Source organism: Rosa chinensis, chromosome 3 (genome assembly GCF_002994745.2).
Source record: "Rosa chinensis cultivar Old Blush chromosome 3, RchiOBHm-V2, whole genome shotgun sequence".
NCBI lineage: Eukaryota > Viridiplantae > Streptophyta > Magnoliopsida > Rosales > Rosaceae > Rosa > Rosa chinensis.
In genome coordinates this window covers 4,276,496-4,291,129 of record NC_037090.1, presented here as the reverse complement: position 1 = coordinate 4,291,129, position 14,634 = coordinate 4,276,496, and the positions used below count along the sequence as shown (strand labels likewise).

General features: G+C 37.3%; 2 protein-coding genes across 4 annotated transcripts; one reads left to right on the top strand and one right to left on the bottom strand.

The window, feature by feature from the left end:
* Positions 1 to 10: 10 nt before the first annotated feature.
* Positions 11 to 10,373, bottom strand: LOC112193951 (branched-chain-amino-acid aminotransferase-like protein 1). Its single transcript, XM_024334216.2, has 30 exons — positions 10,226 to 10,373; positions 9,990 to 10,059; positions 9,587 to 9,715; positions 9,417 to 9,480; positions 9,246 to 9,333; positions 8,801 to 8,885; positions 8,656 to 8,712; positions 8,256 to 8,369; positions 8,086 to 8,156; positions 7,471 to 7,912; positions 6,677 to 6,868; positions 6,207 to 6,305; positions 5,919 to 5,990; positions 5,421 to 5,513; positions 5,081 to 5,218; positions 4,591 to 4,649; positions 3,926 to 4,028; positions 3,592 to 3,780; positions 3,374 to 3,474; positions 3,184 to 3,238; positions 2,974 to 3,060; positions 2,381 to 2,432; positions 2,038 to 2,123; positions 1,794 to 1,847; positions 1,507 to 1,590; positions 1,261 to 1,332; positions 884 to 964; positions 694 to 729; positions 417 to 563; positions 11 to 296 (listed from the first exon to the last, which is right to left on the bottom strand). The coding sequence occupies exons 1-29, from the start codon at positions 10,300 to 10,302 to the stop codon at positions 435 to 437; spliced, it is 2,979 nt and encodes a 992-aa protein (XP_024189984.1). The 5' UTR covers positions 10,303 to 10,373; the 3' UTR covers positions 11 to 296; positions 417 to 434.
* LOC112193076 (kinesin-like protein KIN-1) lies at positions 10,256 to 14,549 on the top strand. Of its 3 annotated transcripts, none has more exons than XM_040516202.1 (16): positions 10,256 to 10,517; positions 10,807 to 10,938; positions 11,040 to 11,142; positions 11,246 to 11,289; positions 11,409 to 11,438; positions 11,534 to 11,656; positions 11,747 to 11,772; positions 11,871 to 11,952; positions 12,419 to 12,460; positions 12,537 to 12,570; positions 12,708 to 12,783; positions 12,860 to 13,079; positions 13,160 to 13,251; positions 13,503 to 13,617; positions 13,704 to 13,883; positions 14,040 to 14,549. In XM_040516202.1, the coding sequence occupies exons 2-16, from the start codon at positions 10,825 to 10,827 to the stop codon at positions 14,181 to 14,183; spliced, it is 1,425 nt and encodes a 474-aa protein (XP_040372136.1). In that variant the 5' UTR covers positions 10,256 to 10,517; positions 10,807 to 10,824; the 3' UTR covers positions 14,184 to 14,549. The 3 variants fall into 3 exon arrangements, with proteins under 3 accessions (XP_040372136.1, XP_024188867.1, XP_024188868.1); XM_024333099.2 differs by having other exon boundaries at positions 10,260 to 10,517; positions 14,034 to 14,549; XM_024333100.2 differs by having other exon boundaries at positions 10,260 to 10,727; positions 10,808 to 10,938; positions 14,034 to 14,549.
* Positions 14,550 to 14,634: the final 85 nt, after the last annotated feature.

The following is a 14,634-nucleotide window of genomic DNA, read 5'->3' as shown; positions in this document are numbered from 1 at the left end:
ATGGACTGAGTTGGATGAGCAAAAGAAGAACTTATTTATTGCAGCATCATGGTACAACTTGTTTGTAACAATAGCAATAGAGCTTACAAAAGCAAAGTTGTTCATTTTGAGTTCTCCCTAAAAAGAAAGAAAATGAAATTACAAAAGCAATAATGTATTGCACATCATCTGTATCAACTACAATTGGGCTGTTTGAGAGAATTGGTTCTTTTATTCATTTCTTTCACAGAAGCTCTAGTCATTACCACCAACGCACCAAGAGATTCTCTTATCCATTGCTAATTACAGTTTACAACCTGTCATTAAAGATAAGCGAAAGACAATTTTTTTGAGTATCATGCAGTGTGTAACAAAAACTAAGACGATATTACGAATTTGGCTAGCGGATAGCTGATGAAAATGAATCAGACACTGACCCTTTGAAACAATAATCATCACTTTTCATGATAGGTTGGTATTGGCACCCCAGACTCTGCTGTCAGCTGTTTGTAAGCATTTTGCAATCTTCGGGTCACGGGCCCCACTTTTCCGTCACCAACTAGACGCCCATCAATCTTCACAACCTGGTAAACACAATCTCATCACATAAGTAATTGATTCTTGTAAGGAGGAAACAATTACAATGTAGATAACAGGAATTAAACTGGCACAATCGAGGCATAGTTTTGATCCTGTTATACTTGAGGCACTTACAGGACTGAGTTCTCCCATTGTTCCGGTTGTCCATACCTGCATCCATTATAGCAGAAAGTCGATATATTAGACTAACCTAAAGAAATATGTGACATTATGCTCTTAAAGAATTTTTATAATTATACTGTTATATTGTGTAACCATCTATACATATCATGCAAGTATTCCTCTAGTATTCATATAAGCGAACCTCATCTGCAGTATGGAACTCTGATAGGCTGATATTTCTCTCCTGTAGGGGAAACTTCTCCTGCACCACAAGGTCCATAACCTGAAACCACAAAAGTATAAGCAAGTCAGCCGAACACTGAAGTGCATAATGTTATCTTCCAGTCAAATATCTGTTCTTGTATATGGGTGTGTCAGGATGTTGCAATCTTTAGTAGCACTTTCCCCAACAGGGATGAAAGCAGATTGATTGATAGGATTCATATAAAATGGATTTTTTTTTTCTTTCATCTTAATTTGGTGTACCTGATTATATCATTCTTACAAATTAAACAACGTGAAGTTCAATTTAGGGAGTACGGTACTATATGTTGCAATAAGATGGGAATGACTACTTACAGTTGCTCGAGTCACACCAGGAAGGCAGTAATCAGCATGAGGTGTCAATACACGACCTTTCTTCACTAAAAACTGCATCAGTAATAGTGCAAATGTCAAAGAAATTTACATAGAGTTGAAGGAACTGATTTCCTTCAATGACAATATATCAAAGGAAATGACGAAATGATAGGACTACATGTGAAAAGGGAACCTAGAACTGCCTAGTTTTCATACCAAACCTGAAAAGCAAAACCAGAGACTTACAATGTTTGTAGCATTTGTCTCAGATACATAACCATCCTTGTCAAGCATGATTGCATCATCAGCGCTTGCATTATTGCCTTCTATCTGCACTATTCAAGTGACTTCATCAAAGCGTGTCAAAATTCTACAAGATCATATACATGGGAAGTGGCACTAGCATTCCAAAACATGAACATCTGTGAGACTAAGAGTTGACCGTATTTATAAAAAAATTAAAAATAAAAAAAAATCCACCTGCATGATATGTGAGAAGAAGAATGACTGTTCTAAATATCAATAGGACAAACCTTTGCAAGGATATTGTTGAGCAGGTTATTGTGGTGAATCTTTGAATCCAAATTCTGGTACCAACAGCAGAAGAAAAGAAAGTCAATTACTTGGAGTAAACATCAATCAGATAAAGCACGTTGGTACTACAAAAAAAGTTGGGTGGTTTTTTATTTATTTATTTAATTTTTTTTATGCCTTCATTATCAAAGTATATGCAGGCAAATAATAAGCAAAAGAGAAAATAAGAAATTAGAACATTACATTCGGTGAATTACGACGTGTTGTAGCTGTAACAAGAGTTATACCCTTTGTATTGTCATACACGGGGGGTTTCCATTCAGCAAGCACTGCATGTTTAGAAGAAATAGAAAGTATAACATATGAAATAAAACTCGTTTTACTAGTGCACTATGCAGTCAAGAAGGAGTTAGTGCAGTGTAGCCTAGACTTGTTTTGTTTTTTGTAGGCTTAGGCAGTTAGGCTGATGCCATTAATTGGGTAATTGATTTTTTGCCCAGTTTCAATGAGTGGCCACAAACCAACTACTTGTATGTAGTGTAAAGATGTAGAGTATCAAAAGTGGAAGATTAAGAATTTATTTTACCAATCAAGGTGCATCCGTAAAGATTGAATGCTGGGCTCATGCCAGAAGTAACCTGAAGAAGACGACAATGATAAAAATCAGTAGATGTATAAAGACTGCACCAGACAACTACATCAAAAAGAAATTTCAATTTAAAACTTGGCTTAATTCAATGACAAGCAACTAAAGCAGAAACACTAGCAACTTCCCACTCCCTGGATGCATTTTACCACGATCAATTGATTAACAATCACATCACAATAACAAGAGCCACAACATAAAAGGAAGGATACAGAAAAATTTCAGAGTGGAAGATAATATAATGTTAAGAGCCATTATGCTTAAGATAATCAAAAGAGCCTACTGATTTGCTGAACCCTTGTGATACTTTTGATGGGGTCTTACAAAATACCATTAGTGTAAGGATTTTTATTCAAGGAAAAAGTACACGAACTCTACAAAGAGAGGAAATAACTTAACAATCTATGCCATGGTTCACATGTACTATTGCTGCCTTGCACCTGGCTGTGAACTATGATAAATAATACAACCCAACAATGAAAAAGTATAACAAGTTTTGAGAAAAGCTGATATGGGGGCCAGAAACAATGCACCTTTTTGCCACGAGTTAAACTTAGTCGGATGTGTGAATTGTCAAACATTCCATTCCGAATAAGAGTTCTGAATATGGCTTCTTTAACCTGCAAAGATGAAAATCCAATAGGGTACAAGGATGAGCCGAACTCCTTCCTAAACTAGCAAAGTCCACTGAAGCAAAAATCTCTGGATATTAGACCCAATACAGTGAATTCAGCAACTCTCACCTCTTCACGAGTAGGAACATTGTTGAATGCCAAAGCCTTTGCTGAGTCAAATAACCTATTGATATGAAAACAATGTTGATTAGGACTTGTCAATAAATGAAAAGATATATATTAACAGGAAAAAGTATTAAAAAACAAACTATAGCAGAACATTGTAAATCACAAGTTTTTCTACAACTTCTTCACTGACCTATCCAAATGTTCTTCAAGCTTAAATATTTTCCCCTGGTAAACTCGAAGTCCCTCCCAAACTGAATCACCACCTTGGACAACCGAGTCGAACACAGAAACCTTAGACAGAGGTTACACAATAGAAAGTAAATATCTTCGAACACTTTTAACATTATAACAAAGACTGAAGGGCTGATTATCTCACTGGAGATCATCAAATGTCCCATGTACAAGTACCTTTGCACTCTCTCGTGGAACAATCTCATCACCAACCCATGCAAGTAACTTCTCATTTTCTGGAACTGGGAGTTCGGGTTCAGGCAAACCAGACTTCATAAGGCATGATGTCTGCCTCATATGGCGCCGAAGGAAGTTGTAGAAGGGTAGACTTTGCTCAAGTACATCATACAGAGGAAAAGGAAATGGCTGAAATACATGCACAGAGCATAAACATACACTTTTAGTGAAGATTTATTTGTGGAAAAAATGGCTAGTTCCTTGATCAAATTTAAAATTCTCATAATTTGAACATATGATAAACCTAATGTAATGAAATGCAGAAACAACATACCATGGGATATTTTTTTGCTGGCTGAAAGCATGTTGATTTATGCACACTCTCATACCACCATGGAGCCCAAATGCCATCTACTGGTTTCGGACCAGCCTCCCACCTATAAGTTTTACATAGGAACCTTGTCATGTACACACTAACAGACGTAATGTTGGAGAAGAGCAATTTATGACATCTAATTATCTAAATAATACACATACTTTTAAGCATAACTTTCATTGCTCAAAACAGTAATTCTCAGTGAAAGAAGATTAGTTATAGACAACTCCTTGAAAAGAGAGTAATCACATTACTTCAAATCACATATATGACAATGAGCAAGGCCAAGAGACACTTGCATTAGGCACGGACTTCTGATTAGATAGAAATTATGTTTCAAATTATGGAAGAATGGCAAAAGTGAACCCTTATGCAAAACCAAACTCAGAGTTGTGCCATGACATGATTTAGAAAGCATAACAATCAAAATTGGTCTTCATTTTGCACATTGACGCCAAACCTAGAAAAAATGTTCTTCCATGTTATACATCATATCATATCATTCTTTTTTTTGGGGGGTCACAATATCATATCATATTTACATTCTACTAAAAAAGACCAGAGTACTATCACACTACAATACTTTCAATCTTAATGGGATATGCCGAAAAGCTTTTGCATACTTGAGCATTGTGGACTGAAAAGGGATATCCAAGTCTTCACAAAGTCCGCGCAGTGTACACTACATTACAAACCAGATGACGTAAGAAACCAAAAATAGAAGATTGAGAACTTTCTCCAAAATAATTTACCGGAAAAAGAAGAAGAGAGAGAACGCTGAACAAGCTATTGACTCAAAAAAGTTGCCTTCCTTTTAGTAGCTGAGATATTCCTGGCAATGCGTTTGTGAATAGAAGATAATATTCATATTCTTTCTTTTTCCTTTTTTGAATTAATAACAACTTAACAAGTAGATTTACTTCATGAGAGAAATGTTTGACTTGGACCAAGTCAGCAAACATGATATTCTTCAGACAAATATGTATCAAATCTCAAGGTTATAAAGAAGAGTTTCTTTTCTTATATGCCCAAAAAAGGTTTAGACCGAAAACAGATCATGACAACACTAAATGATGAAAGTATGAAACTTCATAGCTCAAATGCTCTTAACACCTCAGGATCTTCTTGAAGTTCAGCTGCAACAATGACAGGTGGGGGCTTCCCCAATTGGGAGAGCTCACTGTATATACAGACCAGATCTGCGAAACCTAACTCAACAAGGGTTGGAGGCACAACCTTGCCAAAGGATGGCTGAAAAGAGATAAAATAGTGGAGTCAGTAAAGCTCAGCTATGTTAAATAGTGGAGGCACTAGCTTCATTGCTGTAAATGTTGGTTAACAATTGCAAGTATAAGCAGGTCCAAAAGAGCAGGTGCCAAGACCATGGAAGAGATTTTAAACTGTTATTGAAGATAGACAACTGACCAACTAAAAGTTTTCAACAATATCTTACCAATATATCAAGGGGATTCCTCGTCAAAATGACATGCTTTCCTTTCTTCATTAGATCAATTGGTAAGCCAGGGACACGTTGCTTTGCTATATGCTGTAGATTACAAGAGATACGACAGTATTATAAAGCCACCAATACATAGAAAGAATAGTTTGAACTGATTCAGTTAAGATAAAAGAACCAATATGCTTTAATTGGATACTAAAGCAGATACTAATGATAGATATAAGGTTTGTGCTTTCAAGTAAAACTGCATACACATTTCGGTACATTTTGTGTTTTATGCAAGAAATGAGATCTTAGAAAAATCTCATAGATCTGCACTGAATATTGGGATTCTCATGTTAATACATCTTTAAGAAATCTACTTTCTTCATGCTGTTAAAGACTTAATTAGCTTGAGAAAAGAAATTCACAACATGAATTGAAAGGAGAAAGCCTGACATTTTAGGTAACATAGACATGCAATATACTTAATTACAGAAAACAGCTTATCACCTTACAGAAGCGATACTTCTTGCTTCCTGGACCAAGAATGATATCATTTACGACTTTATTTCCATCAGGTTCCTGGTACACACAATACAAAAGTTGAAAGTGCGAAATAGGGACAAAGAGAATCACAGATGATAAAACAAAATGGTGATGTTTACAACTACAGATCAGAAGAACTGAATGCAAATGGTAACATATTAAAAAAATTGACCAATGCAGATAGTAGCAAAGTTGTCCTCTAGCAGCAAGAAAAGCTCGTAGAAATCAAGAGATGGAATTTCAGTGACATACCATTTGGGAAAGTACTTCCTCCCTGTAGGGCCTATCGAAACCTGTCACCCGAAGGAAAGTTGCGTAAAGCGGTTCATCAAGCACTTCTATGTCATCCCTCTATAAACAGAAACAAAACAATAAATGCCTCAATTACTAATACTTCATCACTAAAAAGAAGATGCATTACTGAACCAATCTTAGTAAAAACTTCAAGGTCAAGTAGCTTAACCTACCAACCAATGCACAATAATGATGAACACACCAGAACAACACTGGTAATCAATACTGTTAACTTCATCAAGTCTCACCAAAACCCAAAATTCTGGTCAAAGGCTTGTTAGAGTTCATAAATCTTTTTCTTTTTCTTTTCCTTCTTTTCTCCAAACTCCATTGTTGTCAACACTTCATGTCTAGCTTTCATTCAAAGAAAACAAAAGATCTATCTAACAGTAGCCAGAATTAGAATATCAAAGAAATTGGAATGGCACCTGAGCAAAAGAGTACATGAGGCTTGTACTCAGTGATCTTGGGGTAGCCCATAAATGAATCGGCTCCACTGCAACCTCTCCTTGGTTCTTCAGCTCTGCCATGGTGAGTTGGTGACTTTGATTTATGGGTTTGGAATGGTATTCAAAAACTTTGATAAAGTAACTGGGATTTGAGCCTCGGAGCCTCAGAGTTCAGTGCATACAATGCTCTACTGATAGCTCTGCAACTGAACGTGAAGTCTGATTGAATGCTTGGATTTTGGCTCTGGCCTACTTAGTTTTTGTCAGAGCAAAAGGACAGCAGAGTTGGAACTGCACCAATCTCAATGGTCGTCAGTACAAAAGGAACTTACAGAACTAACTGCAGTTAAATAGTTATTAACTGCAGTACGTGCTGACTTAACCATTTTCAGACCAAAGCTTTTGTTATTTCCAGGCGAGATCAAGATTCCTAGTAACAGGGAAACGAGTGATCCCAACGTGTCCTTGGGATGTTGACTTATCCAAAATTGACCTTTGATGTTGAGATTAAGATAAGGGAGGATAAAGTGGTTAAATTTCATAGTTAAAAGGGAAAAGAATCAAGCTTTCATGCGTGCACGAGAATCGAACTGTGTTATTGGGGTATGACTTGACACCCTCTTTTAACCATGATATGACTTTTTTCGAATAAGGGAGTGAAAGCTCATCAATTACTGTATTTAGAATACAATTCAGTGATTAACAAGTCAGAATGCTACAAAATTCTTTAACAATAAATGGGATGGTGTTGAACAATTGATGGCTCTAGGTTATTTACATGAGATGGAAAACAGTCGTACGGTGCTGCGATCATATGACTTCAAGTAAGGAAGAAAATTTAGAGGCCTATGCGATTCAGTTAGGTCTTCGATCGTAAGGTTGGCCTCGTCTAGCAAAGTGAGAAACTTATTGAATGTGTCGACATTGCGAATGACAGAAGCAATTAAAGCTGTCGGACGTTTCTTCAATCCAACATGTGATGCACCATTGTCTGTTCTTTTGCATAGAGAAGCAACGGATTCATCACCATTGCTAGCATTTGCTTGATGAGTTGCATTGACTTTAGCATCACTACTACATTTACTTCCCAATGAAAAGCCGGGATGATTATTACTGCACTGGTCAGGATATGGTTTTTCCTGGTTCAGAAGAAGGGTAAGTACTCGAACAAGATGAGGGAGGCACACGGGATCATATATTACATCTGCACCCAAACTGTAGAATGAAGAAAAGGATTAGCATGCTTGTAAGGATTCATTCGGCCATATTCTAAACAACTAAAACTAAACACACTGCAGCGTTCCATAACAAATCTAACTTCAATCTAATTAATAAAGGACAACTTAAAGCAGCCTAAACCCTGGACTCTTATAGCCTGCTAGACTCACATTATATCTGGCTTGTGGTTTTGAAGCTCCTTCTCTGACACAGATTCCCATGGCAGATGAATGCATTTTACCTGACATCATTAAGTTTTTCAGATTAGAATTCATGTGACTCTCATACGCTACCATTAATTTCTTTACCGACTAATTTGATATCATTGCCGGAGTCTTACCATATTTGGATCTTCAGTAGTTTCTGACATATCAGTTTCAACGCTCAAGCGGTTCAGTTCCAGATTAAGCTTCATGTTTGCTAGAGTTGACAGGTCACCATCACTTAGTATGACCTATATCAAACACAAAAGTTTTCCAAAGTGATTCACAATATGAAGATTGACATCATTTGCCTTGGTGAAATAAGTGATAAATATGTCTCCTTATATGCATGTAAGTACTAAAAGTTTCAAGACTATACATGGCATGGTCAATCACCCTCGACACCATAAAGAACCAAATGGTGTTGACTATGTATGTGTTTCATCACTTCATTATAAATGACATGCTTTGTGGTCAAAGAACACATCTCCTAGAACATTGACTTAGAGAAGTAGTACCAACAATTTGATAACATACCTTGGATGCTTTCACATGGGCAAGACAGATGCCAACCAAACCAACACCTGAACCAACCTATTTTTAAGTTCATGGTAAACACAATCAAAATGTAGAATTCAAATAGGCCATCATAGTTGGCTGAATTCTTGAAATTGTAACATACCTCAAAGCACGACTTATTAGAGAACAATTCTGGAAATGAAAGTATGCACTCTGACAAGAGAAGACTTGATGGCCAGACTGAACACCTACATCAAACAAGCCAATACTAATTTTAGTTAGCTAAACAAAAGAACCATGTAGTAGATCTAACTGAAATGATTATTTATATATTAGTACAAACTAATCAAACATAAAAATTAGAGCAGGTAGCACATAAAAATTAGAAATTTTCCCCTTAATGCATAAACAGGTCTTAATCAACAACAGAGATATGGATTTATAGGGGTCACTGTATACCATATGTACTAATGGGTTAGCTACAAAGAGCAAACCATTGGAGTTGGTAACTTCTTTTACAATAAATGACTTGTATTTGGCAAAGTCATCAATTATCTGGTTGATTAGATATCAATTAGAAGACAAAAGATATGAACGGTGAAACATACCCAGTATCTCCTTCAAGCATGTTGAGAGAACATTGCAGCTGCACCATCAGTTTCCTTGATTCCAAACATCTTGAAAGTTCAAGACAACCTAGAAGCACCAAGTCATTCAATAATCTGCTACCAAGAATAAGAAACACCACACACAACCTCAAGTGGAACTGAAACTATTACCATCAGGAAAAAGAAATGAAATGTACTTGAAGACCCTTGCATTATCTTTCTCCAAATCATTCTCCTAATGAACAAAACAGCTTGTTAGTTTCGAGTTTCGACTGAAAACAAATGAATAACCTGACCAAATAACAGCATTATACCACTATTTTTTCATTCATTAGCTATACCTTCAAAGTAGTCATGTAATGTGCATAATGTTCGTATAACTCATCAATCACATCACCGTGGTTCAACTCAACTTCAGCAATAAGCTTCTTCAGAAACTTCCTCAGATAAGGCGCATGTAGTTTCCCCGCCTGCATTCACCATTCAACTGAACCAAACTTCATAATCAAGAAAAGTAATATCTCAAATCGCATATATAAAAACTTTAACTTCATATTAAACAACCACTAACTAATTGTTATTATTTACCCTGCTTTACTATCAACCTCAAATTCACATACTTTTCGCTTCCAACTACACATGCATAAGGGTATAAAGATTAACAACTCAATTTTGATACAAATATCTATAGAAATATAAAACCAACATTGAAACTCTATATAATAAAAGGCATTAGAAATTTACATATTTGGTTATGCAATGCTCCCAAATAAACCTCTGAACTCTCTCAGTGACCGACCCTCCACCGCATTCCCTACACAAATTCACAAACACAAAAAGCATTGATCAGCTGCTAACATGCGCCACCAGACGCTAAAATGCGCCGGATTGGCAAAGGATTCTTCTGCAATTGATTTTGAATATTTGATTCCAATAAGTTAAAGTGCGCCGCTTTGCGCTAACGTGCGCCGGTGGGTTACCTGGCCAGGCCGATCAGAGAGTCTGTGGGCTCCATAGCCAGGAAAGCTGAGAGCAGATGGAGCTCCTGGTCCGCCATGGTCCGTCGTCTGTTGACCGTTAAGAGTCTTCTAGGGTTTTTAGCAATCCCCAATTTCTATTTAACGCCTCCACGAAACGACGTCGCAGTGCTTGACTTTGCTGAAATGCGACATGTCACATACGAGCGTGCCTATATAAAAAGCTCACTGGCTCACACATTGCAGCGACTCGTTTCATTTCTCTCTTTTTTTTTTCGCGGGAAAAAACCCAGAGTACTCTCTCTAACCTCCTCTTTGATTATTTCTGCAAATTTCAATTTCCTCCTTCAGATTTCTGAGTAGCCAAAACAGATCTCGAAGCTCATGAGCTACTGAGACGTTGAATCTCTTCGCTGAGAAACTGAACCGACGTCGTTTCAGTTTTTGATCGAATTTTCGGTTTTCTAAGCTGAGCTTGATCCGAATCGATCAGCTCAGAAATCCGGTTCTGTTTGGATTTCTAGTAGAGTCGAACAGATCGTGTGTGAAATTTTCGTTTTGATTTTCGCGTTTGAATTTTTGCAGGTTTGATTTGATTAGAAATGTCGAGCATAACAGCTTGCGTTCGGTTCAGGCCTTTGAGCTCCGGAGAGAGAAGAGATCACGGCGATTCGGTCTGCATTCACTGTGTAGATTCGCAGATTTTCGTCCTCAAGGTTTTATCTCCTCGCTAATTTAAGCACTAGTCGTTAGATTATATATATATATATATATATATATATATATATATTAATGAATGTGAATTTTTCTATGGTAGGATGAGAAGGAAGAAGAATTTACGTTTAGCTTTGATAAGGTGTTCTACGAAAACTCGGAGCAAGCTCAGGTCTACGAATTTCTAGCTCTGCCGATTGTGAAAGGTATATCTTACAAACAATGGACTTTGTTAGCTGCACAGGAAAGATTGTACTAATTGGAAATAATGTGGTTTGTTATATTAATTTTTTGGCGATCATGATACAGATGCTGTTGATGCTATCAACGGCACGATCATCACTTATGGACAGGTAACTTTTCCTCCTTACGGTGGTGGCTTGTTTGCGTGTCTGCGTGTTAAGTTCCTGTCCCATCATGCCTTAATTATCTTGTCGATTCTAATTTGCAACTTTGTTCAAACTAATGACAGACTGGAGCTGGGAAGACGTATAGTATGGAGGTGATGTTTTGATATCACAATGATCGTTAGTTGTTTGCTAATAGTTGTTAAGGTCATGGAGCTTACACATGGTGATGCTTGCATTATTGGTCCAGGGGCCTAGCATAATGGTATGCGATGAGCAAAAGAGAGGATTAGTTCCGAGAATAGTTGATGGACTGTTTGATTGCATTAAGTCTTCTGAAGGAACAGTGAAGCACTCGATCAAATTGTCAATGGTATTGATATACTTATCTTTCACAGGAGTATTATTCGGTTGCAACATCTCTGTGTATGTAATTTTCTCTTTCTGTTTGTGTCTCTTACAGGTGGAGATCTACATGGAAAAAGTAAGGTATGTGGAACCAGAATGATTCAAATGCATTACCGTTTGGGACATAGACAAAGTAAGCTGAATATGATGACATTCTGTTAACTGTACTTCTTACACAGGGACCTCTTTGATTTGTCCAAAGACAACATACAGATCAAGGAGAGTAAAGCTCAGGGCATAGTGTTAAATGGAGTGACAGAGGTCTGCTTATCTTTTGAAATTATTTCTAGTCTCTTGTCCACAGTGGCTGTCGTGATTATATAGTCTACATTATATTCCTAGACAAGCTGTTAGTTTATGCTGTCAATTATTCAGTTGGCTTAAATACCCCATCTTCGCTAGCTCATTTCTACTAACATGATAGTGTCAGTGTGCACACACGATAGCTCTTCTGATGCTTGTCTTGTTCACATGTCCATTGTAAATATTAGTCCTTGGTGACAGGATTTGTTATATAAGGATTGAATCATCCTGGCAGTGTATCAAAATTCAAAATTTTTGTTTGTTGAAACCTCTCTATATTCAAAATAGTTTTTGAGACTAAGGAAACTCAGATGGCTATAACTTGAGTTCATATTATGTATGATGTAGATGTTGAGTAATTCTGCAATGCATATTGTAATATGCTATCCCACTGAGAAATAGTCTCATGTGTTCCCTTTCCCAGATCTCTGTATCGGATCCTGCAGAAGCATTACAGACCCTATCTGTAAGATAAGTTTACTTTGGATTCTGTGTCAATGTATGGTTTATGTTTATGTTCTAATTCTGATGTATAACTCCAGAGTGGGATAGCTAACAGAACTGTTGGAGAGACCCGTATCCTTCTTTTCTCTTTTTTAACAAAACATCCAGTTCTGTTTATTTCCTAATTTCACAGTATGATGATAGCATTCTTTTGGCTGGGAATATTGTTCACTTTCTGTTAGTGTGTTCAAGCCTCAACAACTGTATAGAGATGAACATGTCCAGCAGCAGAAGTCATTGTATTTACCTATTCACAGTTCAGCAAGAATTAAAAAAAGATAACAGGTAAAATAATTCATATTTTGATATTGGTTTTATAGATTTGATGTGCGAATCTTGAACATTCTGAATCTATGGACAGGTTGAAAACTGGCAAATTGATTCTTGTTGACTTGGCTGGTTCTGAGAAAGCAGAGAAAACTGGAGCCGAGGGAAAAGTTCTTGAAGAAGCCAAGACCATCAACAAATCCCTCTCAGCTCTTGGAAATGTGATAAATGCTCTCACATGTGGTTCACCAGGCAAAGCATACCATATCCCGTATCGTGATTCCAAACTCACTCGGCTTTTACAAGATGCACTGGTTAGTTTTCCCTCCCTTTAATCCTTCTTGCCATTGAATGATCAATATGTATTAAAGATTTAATTCTCTTTGTATTACAGGGAGGAAACTCCCGTACTGCATTGTTGTGCTGCTGCTCACCAAGCCCTTCAAATGCATCGGAGAGTCTGTCCACTCTTCGCTTTGGAATGAGGTACATTACGCATACCCCATAATATCTATGTATTGCTTGTTCAATATAAAGGTGTTGATGGGAAATAAGATATGCTTGATCGATTACAATAACACATGGAATCTCCTTTTCAAGATTCTCGCAAGTAGAAGGGCATTGCATCAGATAATTTCAGCATCAGTTTATCCGTTTTCAGTTGTCTACCCATTTGGACTCAAAACAATTCTTGTGTTCTTATTTTTAATTCCATTTTGGCTTTGGCATCTTGGCAGGGCAAAGCACATAAAGATGTCACTGCATGCGAAGTCCAGTGAGGATAAGTATGCTAAAAAGGATGGATCCCCCTCTTCAAGTAAAAACCAGGCCTGTGAGAGAATTTTGGACCAGGTAAGGGTTATCTTGTGAAGTTGTCGATTTGACCTTTCGATTATCATTCCAGTTAAGTTCTAAGACAACCTTCATGATGTATATAGTTGAGGGAAAGATTTGATGTTGAAGATGTGGTGTTACTTGAGGAGTTGTTCAGATTGAGTGGAATTCTCTATGATCCTGGTTCACCTGAAGATTTGGATTCAGCATTTGAGGATGTCACTTCACAGACAATTATCCAATTGCAGCACATGGTGGAAGAGCTTGTATCAACTGTAGAGGAGGTATGTATGAGCTGAAGTTTACTGATACATATTGTTCTAGCATAAGTAGTTAAGTCTCTTGAATGTGCTCCATTTTAATTGGTATTCGAAATGTAAAATCCTTGGTCATCTATCTGTTTTCAAACGAATTATATTTGACGTTGTACGCTGTTACAGCTCAAGAACGAGAATATGACTCTGAAGGACAGACTGGCAGCTGGTGAAAGATCCGATACACAACGCAAAGAAGCTGGAGGCCATATTTCAAGCCTTCTGCATAGAGTTTCGGGCACTCTCGGTTCCTTTCTACCCTGGTTCTGACCACTCTCGTCTACAAAGTTGCTGAAATGAAGACAATAATCCGACTCGCACCAGAATCTGAATTGCATCTCATTTGAGGTTCCTACCGTTCTGAAACTTCTTGTTCAGGTTTTGCTTACATGTTAGCTTGTAAGGAATATTCAAAGTCCTTGCTTGCTCAGCTGCTCTACGGTGCTTCATGTACAGTCGCTTGAAGATCCCCATTACTATTCTCTATTCCGATAATGCCCTTAGAGTCACGTTCTAAGTTCTAACATCTGGATGCTAAACGCGCTAGCTTTTGCGGGGACTCATTAACTAACATAGCTATGATTGTTGGTTTTGTGTGTACATAATCTGCTTTAACTAACTTGGACTCATCATAATCTACTATCATTGGAGGCTAAGATAGTAATTGAACATACAAACTTGGCCTTTTGGCTTCATTCTGGAAAGGCTGAATTCAAAGCAA

What these genes read in the sequence shown, in the direction of transcription:
- LOC112193951 (XM_024334216.2), bottom strand. Translation starts at nt 10,302, where the DNA reads ATGGCGGACCAGGAGCTCCATCTGCTCTCAGCTTTCCTGGCTATGGAG. An exon ending in CTAATAAGTCGTGCTTTGAG is followed by an intron (nt 8,713 to 8,800) that starts GTATGTTACAAT and finishes ACTTAAAAATAG; the next exon opens with GTTGGTTCAGGTGTTGGTTT. An exon ending in CAGCAAAAAAATATCCCATG is followed by an intron (nt 3,781 to 3,925) that starts GTATGTTGTTTC and finishes CATGTATTTCAG; the next exon opens with CCATTTCCTTTTCCTCTGTA.
- LOC112193076 (XM_024333099.2), top strand. Translation starts at nt 10,825, where the DNA reads ATGTCGAGCATAACAGCTTGCGTTCGGTTCAGGCCTTTGAGCTCCGGA. An exon ending in TGTTAAATGGAGTGACAGAG is followed by an intron (nt 11,953 to 12,418) that starts GTCTGCTTATCT and finishes TCCCTTTCCCAG; the next exon opens with ATCTCTGTATCGGATCCTGC. An exon ending in CAGAACTGTTGGAGAGACCC is followed by an intron (nt 12,571 to 12,707) that starts GTATCCTTCTTT and finishes ACAACTGTATAG; the next exon opens with AGATGAACATGTCCAGCAGC.